Source organism: Thermobia domestica, chromosome 3 (genome assembly GCF_964235325.1).
Source record: "Thermobia domestica chromosome 3, izTheDome1.hap1.1, whole genome shotgun sequence".
In the NCBI taxonomy this organism is placed as follows: Eukaryota; Metazoa; Arthropoda; class Insecta; order Zygentoma; family Lepismatidae; genus Thermobia; species Thermobia domestica.
In genome coordinates, this window is record NC_137456.1 from 243,855,127 (window position 1) to 243,881,902 (window position 26,776).

The 26,776-nt window shown below is 36.7% G+C and overlaps 1 protein-coding gene across 1 annotated transcript in view; it reads right to left on the reverse strand.

The window, feature by feature from the left end:
• Window positions 1-606: 606 nt before the first annotated feature.
• Window positions 607-26,776, reverse strand: part of RpS13 (ribosomal protein S13) — a 29,958-nt gene continuing 3,788 nt past the window's right edge. Inside the window, exons 2-4 of the mRNA XM_081752263.1 lie at window positions 24,195-24,322; window positions 7,951-8,116; window positions 607-814 (exon numbers count right to left, since the gene is read on the reverse strand). Of these exons, the coding sequence (XP_081608389.1) occupies window positions 676-814; window positions 7,951-8,116; window positions 24,195-24,322 (433 nt within the window). The 3' untranslated portion in view covers window positions 607-675. The remainder of the gene's footprint in view (window positions 815-7,950; window positions 8,117-24,194; window positions 24,323-26,776) is intronic.

The window sequence follows — 26,776 nt, forward strand, 5'->3', positions numbered from 1 at the left end:
TATAACTGCTGGATGCACCAAGTTCTTAGGAATTTACGGGAAAGAACTTCGTTACCACAAACATTAAACGACATTCTGTACATAGGCCATTTTTTTTTTTTTTAATTTTTTGGATAGTTTTTGAAGGCAAACGCGAAGTACAAAGTATTTCTTAGTAGATAATCATTATTCCACTCAGTAAGTTCCATTGAGACCAGAGGTAAACCTAATTTGCAGATTATGTACAGCCACTCATTTACATGCTCTCGAAAATTACTAGAAACAGTTCAGTTTGTGTCATAATTAATGTGTTTCTTCTTAAGTGTATTGTTGCATGGATGATCACATGGTTTAAAGCGAGGTCATGATTAGGTGGTTTAAAGCGAGATAGTTATGATAGGTCTCAATGGAACATACTGAGTAGAATGATGGTTCTCTACTAGGAAATACTTTGTACTTCGCGTTTGCGTTCAAACACTTAATATTTTTGTTTCGGCATGGGATACGTCTTAAGAAATAATATTTTACATCCTTGAGGCTTTATTGAGAAAACAATGACAACTTTTGTCACATCTGAAAATTCACTTTGAATTTGAATGAAAATAACACGTTAACGAAACACAGTAATTTTCTTTCACAGATTTATTATTTTTTATGTACCAATTTACATCACCACTTCACTTAAAATACAGTTCTTTATGCCACCAATGCTGACGCCGTGCTTGACTCGTATTTCCAGTTTGGTGGCAGAATACTTTTGGTTTTGTAGTATCTCGCTAATCTGTGAATTCTTGATTCTACCAGAATGAGACGGAATTTGGAGTCCTTATCCTTCCTGAAAAGAAATAATTAATAATAATTAAGTATTGTCCTATAAAAAGAAAGAAAAAGAAAAATTTTAGAACCAAGTTCAGAAAACTCAATAAGACACATTTTTGACACACTGAGTGGTCATGCCAACAAGAAAGACTTAAGAGTATATTAGGCGTTTCGGGTTGTATATATGAACTTAACGTGTATTCGGAAAGCTTGGAAATTACATTGGAGATGTTCGAATAGTAATACCAAATTATCTGTGGGAGTCAGTTCTCGCGCTTGTAGGTATAATTGGTAGAAATTTCTTAGGAAATATTGTTTCAAAGTGAACAGGCGTCCATTTTGACTATTCAGAATGTATTTTCAAGCGACAAATCTTTGCTGAGTTCCCCGTTAGTACCCGGAACGTCTTGTATAAACGACCTAACTGAAATAACAGCTTTTCGAGCGGGACACTTGGCATGCGCGCCTTTGGTGGACGGGGGTAAACGGTTCGGTTTCCGGTGAGAGAACTGAAATTTGAACGAATTACTGCATTTCCAAGTTCACTTTAAACTGGAGGTCTTCGCGTTTACAGCCTCGGTGGTGAAAGGAATGATAAACTCCAATTCAACCAAAGCATTTTGCATGAAGATCGCCAGCTGGTGTTCACTGAGGGTTGACTCTTAATAAAGGCATGAAGCAGCAGGTGAGCATCTTTTATCTAAACGGAATGTATCGACTGCGAAACTTTACTTACATTCACACTGAATTTTGAAGATCACTCAACAATACGAAGGTGTCTCCATAAGTAACCCATTTTCATTTTTTTTTTTTCATTGCAGATGATATCTTAGGTGTTAATGGTGATATAGTAATGGAGGTGGAATCGCTCTAAAAATACGCCGGGTACTTAGTTTGAAGTAACTGCACAATAGCTGAAATCTGCCGAACTTTGCTTTAGCTTTATGGATACTAGCACAGTGAAGTGGTGGGTGACAAGTTTCAGCACTGGTGAAGACAAATCATCCTCAGCTAAACCACACACAGCTGTTAAACCAAAATCGTGCTTCTTGATGAGCTTATTCGTTTAATTGGCGAGGAAGGACCAGAGAACTGTACCTACAGCTAAATATAATATCAAGTTTAACGGATTGGAAACAATGTTAAGTGAACTAATATGGAAATGCGTGGAGCGAATGCAAAACACTGTAAGCGCTAAGACCCAAAATCACATGAATCATATTTATTAACACGTGAATATGCGTAACATATATGCATACGGCACTTTAAGTCTTAATAAGGAGCAGAAAACGTTCCGTGTCGATGTTTGTCACGAACGCCAAATTTTACTGGGCTGTCCTTCCATATTCACTCTGCACTGCTGAATTGGCTTCGCCCGATTTCCATTTCTCTGAGGCAATGAAAGATGCATTCCCTGGGCAACATTTCCCAATGATGGTAAAAGTCAATAAAGTCAAGACAGATCTGATAAGGTGGTTTAAATAGATTTTCGCAAGTGTGGCACCCAAGTGAAGACAAAAGTGCTGATTAGACAGTGAAATACTATCTTGCAATTGAAAATGTGCTTTATTCATGGTCAGGGTTCCTACTGATCTGGAAAAATCCATTTCCCTGACCTTTGGCAGGAAATTTCCTGACTTTCATGACAGGTGTCGGCTGACGTTGTTATATAAATAAGGAAAAAATAATGGTGAATATTTATATATGAGAAAATTTATCCCATAGAGACAAATAATAATCAATTGCTCATACGTACATTCCACTTACCACCCATAAAAATTTGAGCAACTTTCCATACTTTGATCATTAATGGTTGGCTATGCTGAAGTTGGTATACAATTAATGTTAGAAAAAATGTATTTATAAAACTTTCCTGGTGGTATATTGTGGTTCTTTGAATCTGGTGTAGTTTGTCTGAGAGATAAAAAGAGCAACTTTCGTGATTTTCGGAGCAACCCTAGTTTTTTTTTTTTTTTAATACGTTTTCAGGATCAGATTAATCGCTATAGCGAATTGCGAATAGTAAAATGCTTTACCTTTTATTTTAATTTTATTCGAGAATGAAGTCGCGAATCTAAATTAATAATTAGCACAACGTAGGAAACTTGAGTAGAAACATGTTAGTCCGTCATATGCAAAGTTCACACAACAATTCATCTTACAGTTTGTGACGATTTCTGTAATACTATTCCCAGATAGTTCGAAACACGTCCTTGGAACGCCATACTTGCCAAATACATTATTTGTACTGCTCGAGATTTCCCAGTTTTCTCAAAAATCTCTATATTAGTAATGGACACAAAGAGAATTGTACCGATTATACAGAAGTTCGACTAACTAACTCTGTGGCTTATGGAACCCGGAGATTCAATGTTGCGTTCACAAAAGCTCTCCACTAACTTCTATCCTTAGCCAACTGGATCCAGTTTCTACTTTGTATTCCTATTTTTGAGAGATCGATGGTAATATTGTCTTCCGATTAGTCTTCCAGTTAAGATTTTGAAAGCGTTCCTACTTTCTTCTTCCACCCCTACTACATGACCTGCCTACCTGAACCTCCTAGACTGGAAGAACCTAACAATGTTTGGTAATCTGTATAAATTATGTAGTTCTTCGTTATGAAGTTTCCCCCATTCCTGTTCCTCTTGGGTCCGAATATTCGTCTCAGATTTTCTTCTCAAATATTTTCAGTCTGTATTCTTCCCTCATCGTAAGCGAAAATGTTTCGCAATCGTACAGAACAGACATGATTATCGTTTTATATATTTTAAACTTCAAATTCCTCACAGAAGTTCGGCACAAGAGAATAGAAAAATTGACTTTTAGGTACTAGTAGAAACGCGAAATGGGGACGAAAAATAAAAGCGAGATAACAATAGTGCAAGCAGCACTGTTGAATTAAATAAGTGAAATACGCATAATCGTAAAAATATCGTTCCTCATTTGATTCTTTTCCTCCCCAGGAGTAACATTTAATTTCTCTTTAAATAATATTTATTAAGTTTTACTATGCCCAACACACTGACACATGCATATAACTTAAGAACCAAAAGTCTGCATCATAATATATTTAACACACTTGTATAACAGTCAAAGCCTACCATTATGCCAAATTTGATTCAGACATTTTGTTTTTGAAAACGTGACCCAAAATTTCAGCGATTGTAATAGGGTCCATAAATGGTCCACGGTTTGTGCAAACTTTTTCACATCAAACTCCTTCGAAAATTGTTCGCACAATTGTACTAGCCCTTTTCTAGCACAATTTATTTATTTAAAATAAACAAAATATCATAATGAACAAATCCTGACTGGTGTATCCAATTTTGTACTATACTAGTTTTTGCAAGTTATTTAAAAATGAAGTAGTCGCCAATTTCCAAATACCCATTGAAAATAATAATAATAATAATAATAATAATACACCAAAGTTTGTCTAACCCAAAACGCGCAACTAACCCATGCACGAACAGAAAGGTTTAGATTCTTTCTAGAGTAGTATACCAATCATAAGATCCGTCAAAATTGTTCATTTCATCGTTATATTTATATATCTATATTAATATATGTATGTATGCATTAACACGACAAAATGTTTTATTCAAAATATAAGATTAATTTGAATAATTGCTTTTATTGCTTTCAGATATTATTGTTACAAACCATAAACTGTATCAATTCAAATATTCAAGACGAAGGAGAAATGTAATAATTTCATCAGAGATAAATTACAATAGCACTGAAAGCTTAGGTTCATACATGTCTATGCTCTCATAATATTTCAGTCTGTATTTAAATTTTGAATGTATTATTCGATTTGACAATAAATTTAGAAAATTACATTATTTGGCTTTCATTATTTAATTAGAGCGTTCACATTGGAGTTCTTGTTCATTATAGTATTATGGGTAGCCATCTACAGAATCTTCAAACCGGCCTAGTGTAGAGTCGCTTGTTTCTTGCGCTATAGCGTCAATGAATAGGAATCAAGAATTCTGTCGAGAATTTACTGAACTTTATCGTAATTTACCTGAACTGAGGAAGGTGAAGAGCGAAGATTATAAAAACAGGAAACTGGTGAATAAAATGAAGGAAATAGATCAGACGGCGGATAGAGTCAGTAAGGAATAAAATCAATTTTCCAGTATTTCACCAAATGTGGTTGAGTCCATTCGTCAATAATTTTTATAGTCCACAATTGAACTTATCTCAAGCTCGGCTATTAAATTTTGATGACTAAACTTAGAGTGTTTCTTGAACCACTCTTTCATCCACACCTTCTTCTTCCTTTTTGGTTTCGCGTGTCTTTCTGCTTCCAAAGCACAAGCAATTACTATAGCTAAAGAAGCAGGCACGCATCCAGGGGAGGTCTAGGGGTGGCCGGGAACCCCTAAATTTTTCACGGTAGGCGTGCAAATGAACTATAATACGATGATGAACTAAAAGATGGTTGTATCAGGCCCTACTAAATTCTACCGTAGGGGGGGGGGGGGGATCAACATTTTTGGGCTGGCTGCCAGCCTCTAAACAAGCTGCTTCAGTGGGCAAGTTTACGCGATCAAATTCAAAATAGAACTGAAGTTTGTGCAAACAGTTGAACCGTGTATGGCCGAGTGTTCGCACAAACCGTGGATCGTCTATGGCACAGCAAAATTTCGGTAATCTAATTGTCGGCGTTTTCAAGCCGTATACTAGAAAAGGTGGATGCATCGATAATACATTTGTAATATACAGAATTTATGAATTAAATAGAAATGCTTGAAAACAGCTCTAATGCGACGTGGAATTGACACACACAGACCGTGATTGATAGCAACTGGAATATTACATCAATCTGCAACCAGTGCATCACCCAGTTCCTTGAAATTGATACAAGCGGAAATCTGCGCCTGATTCTTGTCTACAAAATGGATCACAAATATTCAATTATATTTATGTCCGAGGATTAGGTTGGCAATGAGAAGTGTTCGTGATGCTTCTCAAATTACGCCCCAACAGCTTCAGCTGTGTCAATGGGTACATTAACATTATCAAATGTCGTCATTCCCCGGAAACAACATCTGGACCACAGGATGCACATGGTTCTCTAAAATGGTGTCAAAATCACGGGTAGTGACGCGATCGGTAAGCGTTAACATAATATCCACTGAAAATCACTAATTGCCGCTCACAACATCACAAAGCCGCCATATTTTATGTTTGGATGGAGATAATGCGGATCATATGCTTCTTTGGCCATCCGCCACATACAAAAAGCTCTCCCCACTGGTTTACTAGCTAGTGAGCATATCTTTAGTGTACGTGGTTCTGGGATCGATTCCTTGTCGGAATAAAAAACAAAAATTCACAATCATTCACTTTCATTAACCATTCGCTTCTTTAGCCTAAAGACGTAAGGTTGGATATTAAACTAAACTTTCATTTTATTTCAAACAAAGTGAAAGATGATTCATCCGGCCATTGCACACGTTTCCATTCATCAATGGTTCATATTGCATGTTCGCGGCACCTTTGACCCTGAATACCAATCTTATGTAACTTGCAGCGGACTGATGCCGACACAGGCCGTGGAAGGTGAGGCTTGAGATCTTCCGTCAGTTGCACAACATTTCTGACTGACAAGCCGCTTCAATGCTCGGTGATGTGGTTTTGTCTGGCTATCATCACTTTAGACATTGCCCCTCGCAACGCGCTTGGCACTTTAAATCATGCTTGCACCACATAACCAAGCACCAGTAATTTGCCCTGTTCAGAAATCAGAGGTGGCCTATTTTTATATTATTATCGTCTGCTCAATTCACTTCAAACTGCCGTTCTACTACTACTCATGTAGTACAGCGTTAGCCCTACATGCACAAACTGCTCGGCGTTGCAGTCGTTACCTAACCGTTGCCAACCCAGATATATGTCGTGTTTCCATTAAATTGATACGTATCTGCAGTCAACAATATAATCATGAAATAAATTAACTTACTGTATAATTGGAAGTTTCAGCGAAAATATGAGAAAAAGTTATAGTATCCACTATGAAGGTTCTTAGATTATGGTGTTCGTTAACTGTAAGACAAAAGGTCACTGAATTTGTCTATAATATAATGTGATCTTGCTAATAATATCTTTTAGTGTGTATATTTTTGGTTGAAATCATAGATAGAATGGAACAAAAATTCGAAAGTAATATTGGCGGAACAAGTCTTCAACTATTGTACTAATACTATGATCTGTATCAGTCAAGTACCCCACCAGTGACTGAAGTTGAGAACATATGCGTTAACACCAAGCGGCTACCAGGAGGTACTTAAAAAAGGTTCTGAAATTGCAAATATCTTGAACTGTTCAACTGTAAGTTCATTTTCAAATAAATGTTCGGATACACCTGAAATTGCGTGCCTGTCATTTTGGGAATTTCTAACATGTTCCTAGAAATAAATATGCAATTGATCAAAATTTGGCTGTACGCTGACCAGAAAAAGGAGCTTATTCTATTACACTATAATCAGCATATTCAATTCCTTAATGAACTACTACTGAGACATTTAAAAAAAAAAATAAATAATTTTACATGTAACATAATATTACACAAAACTAACGAAAGTATTAGTAATTCCGCACACTTGAGAACTAAAAACTATTTTATACACTCTAACTGTAATTACTTTCACCTGTTGGAAAGGTTACGCTATAAGTGACTGAAACCGTCTAGGAAAACTTCAAGACGAAGTAAACAAGGTAGATTCACACTACCACTTTTTAAATGTGCAATTAAAAATGCATAATTTACTCTGTTTAGATATATAAACCTAATAGGAATTTTGTACGTTGTTCTGACATAAGGACATATGTTAATATTCTCAAATTACATTAACTATTTTCATAAAGTACTCTGCATATTAAAAGTTCATTGTAATGCATCGTTAATTTAAATTGAATTTTGTTAAATTGTTAGCCAACTTCCTAACTACAATGCTTTTCAGTACTGTTGCCTTGTTGCATTCTTATTCTCCTTGTGAAACCGTACATTCTTCGGTACGATCACTTACATATTCTTACTGAAAATTTGAACAGAATCCACGAACACTTCAACGTGCAAAACAGAAACTAGTAATAACAATTAACTGTTCATTCCGTGATAGCAAGTGAATGTTATTTTACCTGTTTCTTTCAAGATGCTTGCGAATAGCCACAGCTTTCTTGATCAAGTAATACAAATCTTCCGGCAGATCTGGAGCAAGACCCATTGCTTTCATTATTCGAAGAATTTTGTTGCCGGTAACAAATCGTACTTGTGCTACTCCATGGGAATCTCGAAGGATAACACCTATAACGTAATAAAATACCATCACAGCATTTTTAATTTCATACATATGCAAGGAAACAGAGAATTATTAAAAATATCGAACTACACAATCAACAATTTAACTTCCAAATTCAAGATTTTTAAGTTTTGTTTTTAATAATTTCGGTAGTATGTTTTCCTTTTGTCAATGTTTTAAAAACATAACTTATTCATTCAAGAAACATTTCCTTCAGTTCAAGAATATAGACCTCATAATACAATTTTTGTCAGCAATTCTACACCATATACAGAAGTACTTTAGACACCCAAAGCAGAACAACAGGCGACAATGTCGCAGAAAGGTTGCCTCTAGACGACAATCACTGTCTCAGAAAGATAGTTTACTCTGTAAATAAAAATCACGGTTGCAGAAAAATCCCCCCCCCCCCTAAATAAAGCACGATTCAGAACAATTCAACGTTCAACAGTCATAATATATCGATAAACTTCAGAGGAGCGAAATATATGTGGGAATCTCTTACTTATTCCAGTTATTACACAGTCCTGTAAGCTCCCTGTATTTCTGCATAAATAAGAAGCCAAGTAAAAAAAAAAAAAAAGCTTTTATGTAAATGAAAATTTGGTTATAATTTTACTACGCCATTACTAAAATACCTGTAGAAAGTTTTTAGAGTTTTTGTAAGTCGTAGCAGAAAATAGAAAAACGTTCTGCTTTGGGGTTTTAGACTAAGACGACGATGATACTATTGATGTTAACATAACCAGGTAAGAAAACTGGATTAACTTCCACAAAATTAACATATACAGTTTATATGTATCATGTATTGCAATATTTTATTACGATTTTAGAACTACATTTCAGAATATTTATGTCCTTTCATTTTAAATCCCGGAAGTAACTGCAAAATGCCAGGTTTTGCGATTTACATATTTTCGGGAAGACTGCAATTTCACAATTTAAGAAGCAATTCGTTATTTTTTTCCACTGCTTATTATCCACGCGTGAATGACAACATACCACAGATTTAGCTCGCTCGTATCTGGACAAGCGATCGCAGTGTCTAATTAATAACTGCAGTCTACTGCCGTAGGAGTGTGGCAAACGGAAAGCTAGTGTGCCTTAGGTTCTTGGAATTCTTGGAACAAAAATAAACGAAGATGTTTACTTTAAGTAAATAGCTAAGTATGGGCAGTTATTGTGAGTCGCTGATGTACGTGTGCTACATCAAAACCAAAGAATACCTAATTACAATATTACTAATAACAAGAATAAACATTCCATTGACATTCTTACAGTCTTAAATCACAGATAAGCATCATGAACATTTCTTTAGTTTCTGATAGCATGGGACAAAGTCTAGTAATGCGCATCGTTAAAACTTTTCTCAATAACTAAGAAAAAGAAAAAGCAAGGAGGATCCTCAACAAAAGAAAAGGTAGACATTTTCATTTTTCAGAATCCGACACACGAAGATAGTGGGTGATATTAATAAAAATAAGTAACTACTCCTGAGAAGTCCTACTCGAGAATCGGAGTAACTACACCTGGAGTAATCTCCTCTCTCAATTTCGTATCAATAAAACAAGCCACTACTCAGGTCTAGTCTGCTCCAGATTTATGAACGTTTACTCGCGCTTCCTCTGCACGTAGCACTGAGTCGTATCAATAAAAGAAGTGATTACTCATTTCTCCCATTCATCGCGCAGTCATTTCGTTGTTTTTAACCTATGGCGTAGTATCTTAAAAGCCATGAAACGGGCAAGTAGCAACGATAGCTTCAATCAAAGTGCATTTGTGGATATTGTAAAAGAGTTTCCAGTGGTACTTTCAAAGTCACAGCTACCAGAAAGTAAACGAATGAAAGCCGAAACTTTGAAGGTAATTACAGTGAAATGCAACGAAATATCAAATACATCTACGACTGAGACACAAATTCAAAAGAGAATCTTTAATATTCGAGCGAGAATAAAACAAAAATAAAAAAGAAGAAAAAATAAATAAAAAACGGGAAAGAAGAAAGTAATACTGAAACCATGGGAATGAACCTATTTGAGCGGATGGATGTTGATTGGAATCCAGCAATATCAAGATTAACACAACAAGCGCATATCACGTGTTGTCCAAGGTCTTTGTAGATTGTTTGGCTTTAAGAACGAAATCAGACACTTGGCTCCTTTGTTTTCTTTTTAAAAAAGTCCAGCCACCCACGTCATAAATCACGTCCATCTGATTGCGTTTTCCACACCATACGTGTCCCCTTTCGCCTTGACATAAACAAAATACATTCTCATGTATACACCCTTTCTTTCAACGTTGAGTTGAGTTGATTATTAGTTTAACGTCCTTTTTAGTAGCGTGCCTATATGAGACAGAACCCACTGATTAACGTGGAATCCAAACCCATGAGCTCCTGCCGGGAATCGAACGCGGGTCTCCTATGCCAAAGGCATGTACGCTAACCGCTTAGCCACGAAATAGCTCTTCCTATTAACGTATTACTCTCCAAAATACTAGGTTTCTTTAATGCCACTTGTGTATAGTCAAGTGCTCCGATATCACCCGGAAATGCATATTGTTCTTGTCACTCTGCCTTTGCTGTTTGTATATTACGCACACTTCCGGAAACAATCCATTTTCAGGTAGTCATAGACAGTACTTTGAGCCACACCAGAATCCCCTGACATTCCGACCTGGAATCCCGGATCACTCACGTAACGCAAGAAAACCAAGGGCACCGATTTCTCTGTAAATTGGGGGGGGAGGGCATTCAGATGCAGAAGGTATATATATATATATCAGGATTTTAAGACAAATTGCACTCTAATTATGCCAAATATTGTATATTCATAAATACAATAGGGGGCCCACATGAGATTTGGGGGGCCCGGGCCCTCACAGGATCGGCGCCCTTGAAAAAACCCGCATCTTTTCATCATTACGTAGTCCACCACCCCGAATTTCGGTTGATTCTCCTTAAAAAATGTTGTGCTAATCACTACATTTTCTTTCATAAACTTATAATGCTTTTTGTAATCTCCATTTCCAACATTTCTATGCAGTTTATAAGTTTTTCTACGTAGTAAAACAATCATATACTCTGCCATATTTCACACGGAGTCACCTATTTAGCTTGCTCCACAAATTTGGAGAAGTTACTAGCATCACAGAGGAGTCTTTGATTTTTATTGATATCAAACCCAGAGTAGTTACTCGGCTCGAGAATAGAGGTGTGGTTACTTCAAAAGGGCGCGGCTTCTCCGAGGTCAGCCGAGACGACTAGTGCTCAGTTCTCTTTTTATTGATACCAATGCGAGTAACTACTTCAAAATTGGGCGTAATGAGTAACTTCTCCGTTTTATTGATGTCACCCAGTATCTCACCGAATATGGTCGCAAATTTGAAACAGGTTGGTACGTAAACGTCACGTTAGTTTCAAAGACACATAGTTCGAATCTAATAGATTTCTCGAAATAATACATTTAAAAAAGGTTATTGAGGTGGTTAAAAGCACTAACACAACAGCAAGCCAGAGAGTTGATTTGGAGTTTAACGTCCCGTTCAGCAGCGAGGCTATATGAGACGTGGACCTACTGATTAACGTGGAATCCGAACCACATGAGCTCCCGCCGGGAATCGAACCCGGGTCTCCCGCGCCAAAGGCGCGTACGCTAACCGCTTAGCCACGGAGGAGCTCAGCAAGCCAGAGACTCGGTTCTGAAATAAGGTACAGTATTTTTTTCCTTCACTTTTGTGCACCATTGAATTCGCAACTATAGAGGATTTGCTGATATAAATTCAGTTATAACCTTATCAATAATAATTTTCCTTGTAAGTCTTATGCATGAAGATATCTTTATAAGACAGAGCAAAACTTCCAAAAAGGAAATGCATATTTTTCTCCTAGACTACGAAGTCAATCTGGCATGTCTGTGATTCATTTCCTATATCTGCCATGCCTCTTCCCAATTGTATGCCTCTAAAACTAAGAAAAATTGAGTAAAATTATCAAACTGTAATTAAGGGATTGCTCAAGATCTAAAATGGTACGGCAGACATACTGAAACCAAGTTCTGTTTCCAAACATTGTCATTGTAACTGACAAAACGATTATGCACAGATGAACCTTACTACAGTGAAACCTCTGAATAACGGACACGAATGGGACATGAATCTTTATCCCATATAAAATTCAATATGAAAATACTCTATTTAGTGCGCATTTGAATTACTTGGCGGAATGAAGGAAAAATTAATTTGTTACATAATATTATTGCTGGGGAATGTGTTAATATATTCATATACTATAAAATATACATGTTAGGGGAAACCGTGAGGGGAAGCGTTTTTAATTTATTTCAAAAACTCAGAATCTTCTTAAAAATGAGTTAGGAACTAACTAACCGGCTAAACTCTAAACCGAAAAAGGCATGCGTTTTCCTCTATAAGGGCAATAAAACTCATTAGCAAGTGTCCTCTGATAATCCTCAGTACGGTTGCGGAAGAAACATGTGTGTGTGTGTACTGGTGCGGTATCTTCGATGGCGGAATGGATGAAAAAGCAAATTACTGGGAGTGCATATGTTTATTGACTCAACCTCAATCACAAAGAATATCCTCTTAGAGAAAGTGAAAAACAAGCCGGGAAAACTCCAACCCAGACTTGTTCCAGTATTATAATTAAAAGAAAAATGTTGCTTTAAAAAAACATTGCTCGTTCGAACTAATGTTTGTTTTGTTATCTATGAAATTGTCGGGAAAGATGCAAGGCCCAGGGGAAAATGGACTAAATTTTTTAGGGAAGAGATCTATCACATAGAATTCTTGGCCATATGACTGATCCTGGATGAGCGTTATTGCTTATTGGCTTTTTAGGGTTTCCACCAGAAAGCAGTTTACTGCGGAAAAAAAAAAATTCAAGTTCAGCTTACAAGTTGTTTTGTTTGATGGTTCTAAACTCATGATTGATACACTTGTGGGGAAAATACTTTTCTGCTTACTGTAATATATGGCAGAACCGAGAATAATTCATGTCCGTTATGAAGACGTTATTGAAACGTTCGAAAAAAAAAAAAAAAGACTGTCCGCGTCCGTATCTGAGAGTATCCGTAAAAGGGAGGATTTTGTTCCATAAGAGAACATATATTTCTGTCGGGACAAAAGAATCTGTCCGTATTATAGGTGTCCGTTAAGGGAGGTTTTACTGTATTTGGTTCGTTAGTAAAATCAGTTTAAGACATTTAAAAAGAATGTAAAAACTGTTACATGTTTAAGTTAAGAAAATTGATAACTTCAAAAGGAACATTGCACCCTGTAATTAGCTTCTTTAACGTGAGGGAATATTAACCCGGCTGAAATTCACCTTCAGATTTGTGAATTTACGGAAAACTTGTAAGATGATATAATGGTACGGAGATGGATGCAGCAGTTAATTGACGGACTGGACGCAAGGGATTACCTATAAATCTCAGACATGCTCGGATTTACAGGTGGGTCCAAAGTAGTGTTTATGATAGTGAACCGGGAGACTCAGGTTCAATTGCCGGTGGGACCTCATTTGGTTAGGATTTTACGTTAGGTTGTCGGTGCACGCATTATATAGTTCCGGTGCTAAAAGAGACACTACTTCCAAACAGGGTTGGCTGGTTTAAACCAGCTGGTTTTTTCAAAAAAACCAACTGGTTTAAACCAAAAAACAAAAAATGTTCGTAAAAGTGTAAGTGTTTGTAAAATCTTGATGAACACACATTTGTGGGTTATCACGTTTCACTCCCGTATATTATTCGTATTATATCCAGACCTAAATTCCCCATTCATTACTCAAAAAGATTATACTACAAAAGCAACTTTTTTTTTTATAAGTTTATAAATGTTTATTTTGTGATTTTTTGTAGTTATTATTGTTATGTAATTGCAGTCGAAGAAAAATTCTAAACATTGTTTCGTTTCAATGTTTATTATTGATAAAATACATCGAAATGCCGTACTTTTGTGTGTGTGTGTGTGTGTGTGGTGGTGGTGGTGGGGGGGGTCATACAGATCTCACGAGAGGCCTTTAGTGAAATAAGTATCTTTGGTATCTATTTATGTATAAATGAGTCTGAGCCAAAGTGGACTCAAATAATTCGTATCTTTATTCACTCTTCTTATTGATATGCAGATTAAGTCGGTGTATTTCTTTAATTTGGACCAATAAAAGTCGTTATTAACTAACTTGAACTAAATTAGTTCTTCTGTACTCCGTACTACTTTGAAATTGTTCATATGTAATTCTGTGTAATGGTTTCACTTGTGCAACTGTTTATCTTTTTGTCCTTCTGAAATGACTCTTGACAGTTATATTAAGAAGCATGTAAAGATCAGTACAAGGTTTTTTAATCAGGATTCCTTCGAGAGTGAGTCGGCAGACGTATCGCATTTGTGGCCAATTAGTCCTGGTTCCGAGTTCAAATGGAGGACAATTTCTCTCGGATGTAACTCGAGAAGCGGTTTTTATTCCGCTTTAAGCTTATGTGACCCCTTCCAGCATAACTCGGTTGTCGCATAATAACATCAAGGCGAAACAAACTTATTTCTGTCCATATATGATATGAATATATAGAGTAAATTATTTAAACCATAAAAACCTGGTTTAAACCAAAAAACCGGTTTATTTGTTTTTTTTTTTAAATAAAAACCATGGTTTTTACCAACCCTGCTTCCAAATCAATCAATAATGATAGTGAACGTACAGGTTGAGAATTTCAATCAATCTTCTACGCCTCAATTTTACACGAAGCTACTGTCATATGTTCAAGCATTTTGAATTCCTCCTGAATAATTGAAAGTTCCGCACGGCGTAGGTCAAAGGTGTTAAACAGACGACTTTTTTCTACACGAAGGAATACAAAACTAGTGTATTGGTAAGATAAGTGCTTAGGCGAACAAAGGCGGAAACTAAATCGAAAATTACCTTACTCAGTCTATAAAAAATAGCAATAAAAACTACTTATCAGTATCTTGTCCTTATTTCCACGATCTTTGTTTTTAGCTCACTGATTTATATAAGGAAGTATACTTTATTTTCTCCAAATAAGCAAGGATTTTAATTGGTTGAAAAGTACATATATATTTTTAATATCTATAATAATAAATCTAATTTAAGTGATATTATATTTACATAGAAGGTGTTAAGGACACCACAAACTGTTAAAACCTGATTCCTCACATAAAAGGCCTATGGAGAAAAGTATATACACTGGTCAAAAAAAAAAAAAAAAAAAAAAAAAAAAAAAAAAAAAAAAAAAAAAAAAAAAGACAACACTATATCTGGTCCAGTTCGGATTAAAATCGACTAGCATGACGGCACAACTTGCAAACGGACCATTTCAAACAACCGTGCACATGATCGGTGACGTAGCGCTGCCAACACTTCCAGCTGCAGGATACCTCTGTTCTCATTATGAGTATTTAGTACGACACAAATCCACGTAGTGGGAGACCCGGGTTCGATTACCGGCGGGAGCTCTTGTGGTTCGGATTCCACGTTAATCAGTAGGTCCACGTCTCATATAGCCTCGCTGCTGAACTTGATGTTAAACCAAATATCAACTCAAATCCAAGTAGTGAAATGGCCCAACAACGTGATTTGTCAAAATCGCTGGCATGGCGAGCTATCGGCAGGTTGTAAGCTGGTTAGTCACAGCGGGAGGTGGCAGATGCCATAGGAGTGGCACAAAGTGTGATTTCCTGATTGTGGAATCAATTTCAAACAACTGGAAGTGTTCGAAGAAGACCAGGACCGAGTCGTCCACTAGCAACCACTGCCAGAGACGATCATTATCTCTTGTTAACAGCCCGTCCAAACCGGCGTCAGAATGCAACTCTGCTCCAGCGAGCCTTCCAAACAGCAACAGGACGCACAATATCCACTTAAACGGTCCGCAATCGCCCTCGAGAAGGTGGTCTCTACGCACGTAAGCTTATGGTGTGTGCTGAGGAACATAGTGGGTGGGGACGCACTGAATGGGGCAATGCTTTGTTCTTTGACGAATGTCGATTCCATGTGGAGCCTGATAATCGACGTGTTTTCATCTGAAGAGAGTGTGGAACACGACACATCCCATGTTTGTGCGACAAAGATCCCGGTATCATGGTGGTGTGGGCAGGAATCAGCATTGGTGGGCGTACTGAGCCTCACATCATCCGAAATGGACCTTTGACGGCTCTCAGGTATAGGGATGAGATCCTGCAACCTCTTGTTCCTCCTTGTGCTGGTGTCATTGGTGATTCGTTCCTTTTCATGGATGAGCTCGGTTAGTGGCTGAGATGCTGGAAGCTGAGGGAATCGCTCGGACGAAGTAGCCATCATTGTCTCCGGATCTAAATCCAATTGAGCATGTCTGGGATATGCTTGGCAGACGAATTGCGCTAGGCCAGTACCTCCAACAATCATTCCAGAGCTGGAAGTTGCTCTTCTGGATGAGTGGCATCATCCCCCAAGAATTCATCGATAATCTGAATGAATCCATGCCATGCAGGTGCGAGGCTGTGTTGGCTGTTCGAGGTGATCATACGCCATATTAAAGAACAACCATTGTTGTTGCCTTGCCTGTTTGTGAGCACTTCGAGAGGTACTACCATGAGCAAAATAAATGACGCGTCTCTTTATTTTGAAGTTTTTTGAAAATATCTCCGTTTTCTTTATATGTTCGAAATTTCGGAAGGTTTCCCCAGCAGGACAGGTTAATAACAAACCCGTTTTTAATATTTGTGTTAGATATTAGCTTAAAATAAAAAAATTAGAAGCAAAAAACATTAAATCGACAGAAATCTCGAGAATTACCAACTCTGCTAAAGTGGGAAATTTTCAAGAACACGAGGGAATTCTGCATTTCAACACGAAGCAGCGACATCTATGTCATTGAGAGAAATGTGGATTAAATCTACAAACTAAACTTTTAACGAATATTTCTAGTATGTCTTATTATATGCATTATCTGCAAACTCCAAATATATGAATATATGCTAAATATTAACATAAAGATAGAGCAAATAGTGGAAATTATCTATGGAAAAGGACGAATTGGTAGGACGATCGTAATGAAATATCGTCTTTACCGGAACAGGCTCAGTTCACGTAAAAAGCAAACAGCTCAGTTAGTTAAAGCAACGAGTCTGTATGCTGAAGGTAGCGCGTTCGATCCCATGGAAATGCCGTTGTCATTTTTATCACTACACTACGGTTATTTTATTTATTTTTTTGTGGGAAAGAATCAAATTGTAACATATGTGTAAAACTCATGACGATACCAAAAAAAGAAAAAATGCCGTTGTCGCACTTGCATTAGCGTCCCTAATTTTGTTTGCAAACAGTTTCGTAATTATTTCCCCTGTGCTCACTGCTCACCATATGCTCGCTGGCGCATAACGAATGTTTCCCAGTAAATGTTAATTCTAATTTGGAGAATTTTATAAAGTTTCACAATATTTCTCACTAGATAGTCTTCTATCTACGTGTTTGGATATTTTGATAACAGATGTCCCTATTAAATGTTTAATTTTCCCTAGATGTTTAATTACGGAAAAGTTTTACAATGTATTTGTATTGAATTGAAATTGTTTTGAATTTACTACATAAGGTAAGTAGACCCAAGGAGGAGAACTCAAGTAATTGATATTCTACGTAAAAGCAACCTATTGTAGAATGATGATGCTTCTTACCTCCAGCACATAATCTTTACGTTAGAGAGTCAGACAGAGAAAAATCCTGTTTTTCCTCCTCTATGACCACCCATCTTAAACCTCTACATATCATTGTTCGTCTCACAAAATTTCGGTGCTACAAAAACATTCAAATAATAATAATCCTGAATATGCCATCCTTACATAATGTAAGGATATCTTAGTTTCCTAGTTTAAATCTTAAATATCTTAGTTTAAAATGCTTTCTTTAGTACTTATTTGAGCAACCATGTAGGAGGGGGTACGACTTTTTATTTTGCCCCTCTCATTTCAGTACCCTTCCAACAGAAAGTAATTTTTGATAAGCAGGACAGACAAAATGAATAAGAAATATATTTACAGCATCCTCTCCCTTTTCATGATTGGAATATCACGTTATATTTTTTATTCTACGAAAGATGGCCCTGTGCGGTTAGGGGTAGGTAACTAAAAAAATACCTAATATATAGCGCCCCTTGATTGTAATATTACCGCTTGCTTTATTTGTACGAGGGAGCCCCTACACAATCAAGGGTGACAAAAAGAATAGGAAGAGTGTCTATTGATTCCAGTGGTGGATCCAGCACGAACTCCTGGGGAGGGGAGGGGAAGTGAAACATTCTTTTGATGACGTGAAGCTGTCACAAATTACCACTTAACTAAACTAAACAATAGTGGGGGGAACCGGAACCCAGTCAGTTTAAATTGATGTAAAAGTTTAATTTTTGGCTTCATATTAAAGTTTTGGTTTCAAATGAGAATTTCAGTCCAAGTGGTCAATGATCAAATCTCGTGGGGCTCTTCAGTGTAGGCTAATACGGCCCCCTTATGAGAAAAGGCAAAATTATTAACATGTTTATAACTTTCGAATTTTTCGTCTATTTTAAAGAAATATTTTGCTTCGTATTAAAGTGTTGGTTCCAAATGACAAATTCAGTCCGAGTGGACAATGATCAAATCTCCGGGAGGGGGGGGGGGGCTCTTCAGTATAGGGGCTACGGCTCCCTTATGGGAAAAGGCAAAAATATGAAAATGCTTATAACTTCCGAATTTTCCGTCTATTTTAAAGAAATTATTGGCTTCATATTAAAGTCTTGGCTTCAAATGACAATTTCAGTCCGTGTGGACAATGATCAAATCTCGGAGGGCTCTTCGGTGTAGGGGTTTCGGCTTCTTTATGGGACAAGATTCACGTAGTTGATATTGCAAAATTGTTTTATATATATAAGTGGAAACTTGCACCATTTGGTTAATTTTACCTCTTATGTTTTGCAGATTCATATTCCAAGCAATAGTTACTCCGCAGAGCTAAAAGAAGGCACTTACTAGTTTCATTAAAATGAAATGTCTTTTATGAGAGGAGCAGACGAACGAACAGGCACCCCCAAACGTTGGTTGAGTCGTACGGCTGAAACTCGTTAAGCTCGCTTCAATTATTATTATTATTATTATTATTATTATTATTATTAAAGCTTTTTGCTCCTAATTTAGTTATTTTACTTTATTATTTAACGAATATATTGAAAATTGTCAGAGACACGTATGCATTAATTTATTTCGGGAGGGGTCCGACTTCAATATTAGGATAAATTATAATAAAATTTTAAAAGATAATCCCCAAAATTAGGCTAAATTTACAGAAAAGTTGGGGTTTCAGAGGGGGTCCGGACCCCCTGGACCCACCCCTAAATGCGTCCTTGTTTGTCAGTAACATTTCCTCATTTTGAAACCCTCAAAAACTTCGGATAGACTATATAAAGGAAAACGAGTTATTTTCGATAAAATATCACTTCAAGGAGACGCGACAGTTTTATTGCACATGGTGGTATCCAACGTTCACAAGGGCAAGAATTCCTTCCCTTTTATTCTTTTGCTATTGTGCTGTATCGAAAGGTCAGGTTTGTAACATATTACTCCTACGAACAAGCATGACTGGCAGATAGGAATACTGAACACACCTCCAAAGAAATGCATGCTGAACTTACGTTTATAGATACGCTTTGGTGATTTGCCCTCAAGGTCAATCGAGTGGTAATTCAGTTCCGTCTCTGTTCTTAAGCCATGTTCGTATTACTTCGAACAGTTTTGATAATGAAAAGCATGCCTCTTAATATAACAGACTTCTTTCGCGTAAGAAATCGAAACTCAGTTGGTCAGAGCAACTAGTCTGTAAGAATTAGGTTGTTAGTTAGTTAGGAGCCCAGTACGAGTAAGAGTTTTTATTACTATTGTGTTTATCTTTTTTATGTGAGGAAAAATCAAATTGTGACATCCCGATATCAAATGTATTTGATTAGGTAGCTTTGTCTTAACTAAACTTTAAACATCAGTAACTGTCGAAATTATTTCACTAACCGATCACTTACTGAACATTTCAAACACGTCAAACCAGTGGCATAACATGAAGGTTAACCTCTCCTCCGCAGTCCTTAGTTATGCGTCCGTACTTTCAAGGGCGGACTAAGGGCCGGGCGACTGCCCGGGGCGCCAGAGAAAGAGGGGCACCAAAACGAGCCTCAAAAAGTAAATTTTATAATGTGCTTTCTACTGACGTTTTTGGTTTATATTCTTGTAAAGTAGTGGCAATTATATGATCTTTTTCCATTTCACTATGGAAGAAGAGAGTTTCATAGTACTAAGGGGGCTGTATCGAAAAATTGAGAGATGGCATGTAGAATAAAGAGTGCCGGGAATTAAGTATTGTTTGTTTGTTTGCTTGAGTTTAGCGTTCCACGGTTATGCCTTAATGGGCAAGGGAGATGTGGATACTAATTATAGTGGAATCCGAACCACTTTTATCGTTCAACAGTAATCCACCGGGAATTGGACCCGGTACCACAGAAGGCAGGCGTGCTAGCCACTAGAACAGGGGGGGTGGAGTTGGTATTGTTTATAGCGGGCCATATTCTTTGTGAAGTTTTCCTAGGTAAGGATTTCTTTTTGAAAATGGGTTTAAAACAGGGGCGTCATTTAGGGAGGGCAGGGAGGGGCATTTGCCCCCCCTGAGTTTGAGATGTATATAGATTTTATCATTAGAATAGTAGTAAATCAGTGAAAAACGCGAAATTTTACTTATATCAAGAGGTCTCGCCCCCCTCCCCCCCAAAGCAAAATCTGAAATGACGCTCCTGGTTTAAACTATTAAAAACACTATGATAAAATGTAAAATATAGGCTACTACTAGGGGAAGGGCGCCAAAAAGTCACTTTGCCCGTGTGAAAATTTGGCCTGCTCCGCCCCTGCGTACTTTCTGTATACTTTTTGGCCTTGCAGCTTGTGCGGTCCCCACGCCACATTGTTGCGGGGGCGCTATTTACGCCTACCCTTCGAACGTAATTCAATAACGGTTTAAGAAATTCTACCATCAGCGTGGAAACGGGAATATATTTTTCTAATAGTCCCATAGAACTTTCACTCAGAACGCCAGATGCAATTTTTCAGAGTGGGCTCTGGCGAAGTAGAAGGAATATTTGTTTCCTAAGTAAGTTCCTTTCAGAAAGTTTGCTATTTCTTTAACAGTGATGTAAATAAGCATAGTCATCGTTATTAGCTCGACACCAAACCATCCTGGACAAATCCCTCTAGAACAATTATCGGCAAAAGTTATTCTGCCTAATTTTATAAGCGACTCAAGGGTGAAACACTTGTTAATGAAAGCAATGTTGTGTATATACTGCCTTGTTTCTGACAAAATATAAAGTCTTTTGTAATCTTTAGACACTTTTCCTATTCTTTTTGTCACCCTTGGTTGTGTAGGGAAGCCTCGAACAAATAAAGAAGAGGTAATATTACAGTTAAGGGGCGCTATAAATATATTAGGTATTTCTTTTGTTACCTAACCATAACGGCCTAGGGTCGTCTTCAGTAGAATAAAAAATGCTACGTGATATTACATTCACGAAGGAGGAAAGGATGCTCTAAATATATTTCTTATTCATTTTGTCTGCCCTGCTTCTCAGAAATTATATACCTTGTGTTGGAGGGTGCTGAAAAGAGAGGAGGGGAAATAAAACGTCGTGCCCCCTCATACATTTTAAATTTTGTGACGTGGTTGCTCAAATTATTACTAAAGAAAGCACTTTAAAGTTACAACATTATGTAATGGTGGCATATTTAGGAATAATAATAATAATAATAATAATAATAATAAAATAATAATAATAAATATGAATGTCTTTGGAGATCCGAAATTATGTGACACGAATCATTATAGGTAGAGCTTTAAGATGAGTAGTCATAGGGGAGGAAAAACAGGATTTTTCTCTCTCTGACTCTCTAACGTTAAGATTATGTGCTGAAGGTAAGAAGCATCATCATTCTACAATAGGTTGCTTTTACGTAGAATATCTATTACTTGAGCTCTCCTCCTTCCGGCAACTTTGCTTATGTAGTAAATTCAAAACAATTTCAATTTAAGACAAATATTTATAGAGAAAATTAAACATTTAATAGGGAAATCTGTTATCAAAATATCCAAACACGTAGATAGAAGACTATGTAGTGAGAAATTGTGATACTATAAAATTCCCCAAATTAGAATTAACATTTACTGGGAAACATTCGTTATGCATCAGTGAGCACAGGGGAAATAATTACGAATCTGTTTGCAAACAAAAATTAGAGACACTAATGCAAATGCGACGATATTTTCTCTCTTTTTTTTTTGGTATCGTCATGAGTTTTACACATATGTTACAATTTGATTCTTTCCCAAATAAAAAATAAATAAAACAACCTTAGTGATAAAAATGACAACAACCCTTCACGGGATTCGAACCGTCTACCTTCGGTATACAAAATCGTTGCTTTATCTAACTGAGCTATTTACTTTCTTACGTAAGCTGAACCTGTTCTACAGTAAAGACGATTTTTCATTACGATTGGGCTAACAATTCGTCTTTTTCCATAGGTAATTTCCACTATTTGCACTATCTATACGTTAATACTTAGCATAGATTCATATATTTGGAGTTCGCTGATAATGCATATAATAAGACATACTAGAAATATTTCGTTAAAATTTTCGTTTGTAGATCTAATCCACGCTTCTCTCACTGACATAGATGTCGCTGCATCGTGTTGAACTGCAGAATTCCCTCGCGTTCTTGAAAATTTCCCACTTTAGCAGAGTTGGTAATTCTCGAGATTTCTGTCGATTTAATGTTTTTTGCTTCTAATTTCTTTATTTTAAGCTAATATCTAACACAAATATTAAAAACGGGTTTGTTATTAACCTGTCCTGCTGGGGAAACCTTCCGAGATTTCGAACATATAAAGAAAACGGAGATATTTTCAAAAAACTTCAAAATAAAGAGACGCGTCATTTATTTTGCTCATGGTAGTACACACATAACCGTCTTGTTTCATGAGCCACGTGAACATGGTTTTCCGTGCCCCATTTTTCTAGTTTATCCTAAAGCATACCTTCTTGTATGATATATATGAGTCAAACACAAGCTTATCCATACACTATCTTAAAGTCTTGGGTGATATTTCAGCTTATCTCCCCCCCTTTTTTTTTTTGAGCAGCTCAAAGCTAGGGCTATCTAAAAGCCATTCAAAAATGCATGTTTCAGCAATAACGTACGGGATTACCCACAGAACACAATTTCCAGACATGTTCCCGATAGAATTCACAGATATGTTTGGATTTATATTATATGGTGAGGTGGCTTCAAAGTACGCAAAAAGTAAGCCTTGACGGCAATGGTTTATCGCGCTCGGAATGAGGTATACTGTAATGTAATTTTTCACGCTTTTGAAAGGCCAAATACACACGCTTGACCCACATGTTCACATGAACTTAGCCATGAGGAATCATCTCTTACAATTTGTCGTCATTGTTCATTAATAACATTTTGAAAATGCAAGGGACATTTACTAAACAGACCTGAAGAAGAAAATATTAAAATCATAGTTTATTTTAAAAAGTTTTGGGTTTGGATTTAGCGTCCCGTTTAGCAACAAGGCTATATAAAACGTACAAGTACAGTTTAACGTGGGATCTAAATCACGTGAGTTCCCGCCAGGAATCGAACCCGAGTCTGCCACGCCAAAGGCGCGAACGCTAACCGCTTAGCCATGAGGAAACTCCTCACTTCAAAAAGAGAAGACTGTCTCATATAAATCAATGAAAAAAAAAAAAAAAATGATGTAGATACTCAATATATTAATCAGCTATCGGAGTTTATTTACTGGATGTCCCTCAGTGGGTATAGTAACATACTAATTTCACCCTTAATTTAAATATTTCAGAAAGTCCTTGCAGGCCTAGGCACTTAGTGGTATTTAAGCCATTATTTCTTACTATTTTACCTTTTATACTGAAGACTGGTAATTAACTACGTTCTAATTTGTTCACAAAAAATGGTACAGCTGGAGAGAAAAAGGAAACCTTACCAATCTGTGACGGCGTTAAGCCCTTCTTTGCTAGCTTGAATATTTGTTCCTTGACATCCTCCGATGAAAGCTTAAGCCATGTTGGAACACTTCGCCGGTATGGGAGAGCAGACTGGGATATACCCTTACTGAAAACGAAGAACATTATTATGCAAAGAACGCAATATGTTTATTTTTCAATTATCACAAATAAATATACACTCTTGTTTAAAAAAATCTGGCCACATATCTTGCTTTGATTCAAAATAAAGATCTCATAGCCCAAGAAAATTAACATTTATTTGATTCAGTTTCAACTGTAGATAAGAGTACATAGCTTTTCAGAGAAAGGTCGGTGGCCAGGTTTTTCTAAACAAGACTGTACGTTATTAAATTTAATCGATCTTCTCAAACAAAAACACAACCACTAAACTACTCTATGTAATGCCTTCTCTGTATTCTCAAAATCTGCTTCCTTTCCTTATTTTACTCCTGTCTCATGAAACTTACGGAATTGTTTACATAAAATTGATTTTCACTGACACATTCGGATGTTAAAAGTAACTTTTTTCAAAAATACTACACCTTAAAGTGTAAGTGCGTTGTTGCTTAACGCTATGAACATTTTAAGGTATTGCATAAATTTTATTTTAAATTACTCGCGAAAACACCAATTATATACATAAGTTAGGAACAATAAATTAAAATCATTGAACTAGTGAATCTTTTCATCTAAGTGGTACAAGTAAATGGTATAAGATGGCATTATGTTATAGAATGTACGTTACAATACGAATTCCACAGACACTGAGGAAGACAGTAGGACTTGTTGAAACTGTAGCCTACTGAAATTTCAGAAGCTGGACACATTTCTAAATTTTTATAAATTTTATATATGCATTAATTCGCTTCAAGATACTATTGGATGCATATTAAGTAAAAGACAAAACCTCAGCTTAAATATTCTTACGAATAGAAGAATTGCGAACTTCCGACGAAATTACCATTTCGAAACAGTCAGCAATATTAACTTTCGTAAACGATACTTCGGTTTACTTTTTTTTTATGACTTCCTTTTAGTGATCACTGTAAGCAAGCTCAGGTATGTGATCGCGGGAGATCGCTCACCTATGCTGCATGGGTCCCAGGTTCGATCCCGATCAAATGACTTTATTGTCTTGTGTTTTGTTGAAGCGATCCTGTATGAACGTTACTGACGCGTTGAACTCTTCTTGACTGACAAATGTAAAACGCAAGCCACAGTCAAGTTTCCCGCTGCCCAGTCTCAAAGCTGTTGGAATGAAGAATTCTATTATTATATGGATGCAGCAGGCTTAGTTGGACCGACTATTACAAGGCCCATTTCTATGAGCTGTTATAGCGAAATGCCATTCAGACTCCATTCCAAAATCAGCTTTATATAAACATCAGTTTTAAAAGTTCTTGTTCTTACACTGAGCACTAGATCCATCAGAACAGTACTATATCCTTTTAGGTCTAAACTGGTTTCTCAATTGAACACGATTATGTTTCTGCTGGAAGCAATACAAAGTCTTAGAGTTACACCCCAAAATTACAACACAACCAACATGCTCTATTTTTGTTTCCGCTATATAGTACACCAGAAACAGTAACGGCGCCAGCTTTTATATCCTGGGGGAGGAATGGGGACTGGCAAACAAAATATTGGGGGCACCTATTCTTTCGTACACAGAAAAGCATAATTTTATATAACTTGTACTACACTACTATATATTAACATGTATGGGAGGGCAGACGTAGTTACTAGGGGGTGATCGTCAGAGCTGGACCCACCTGGGTTTTTGACCTTTTTTTTAAGTATATTATTGGTATAACTAAGGTGATCACATTGAGTTATTTTTATCAGATTTTGAATTTTCTTTGGGTCAATTATATGCTTTCACGTTAAGGTAGACAACAACATTCAACATAAGACCTTTATAAAGTTCTGAATGCATTGAATGAATGAATAAAAAACTCACCTTACCTTGAGATAATTATAAAACAAATTAATGTGTGGATTATACTTATAGCCTATTTGAAGTAAAATAAGCAATTTTATATTTTAGAAATACTTTCCGTGAATAGTGTGCTTCCTGACTCGGCGCCGCCGAGGGACGTTATCCCTCATACGTTGACGGGTTTGAGGTCGGTCATAGGTACCGGTGCTAACAGTAAATATGTAAATACATTAGTAAAACTATTAGTATTATTTCTTACCTTTGACGGTAACAAAAGTATTCAGTAAAATTTGGTTTTCCAACAACAACAGTTTAGTTCAGGCATTTGTTGCTACCCTTCAAATAAGCATTCTGCAGAATCAACACCAACAATAGCGTAAAGATTCTTGTCAAAATTAAGAAGCTTAATGCTCGGAGCTCCCAAGACTACGTAATGCTTACTATTTTAAGTGCTGAATTCAAACTTCAGCATTAATGGAAGTTTTGAGGTACCGTAATGCAAGCTGCATTTTCCGAGAAAACCCGCTGTGAAAGAAGTGTTCGGGAAATTCCCATAATTAAACCCACAAAGCATCGGAACTGAATACTTCAACAATAAAACTACCGTTATTTATTTTACGC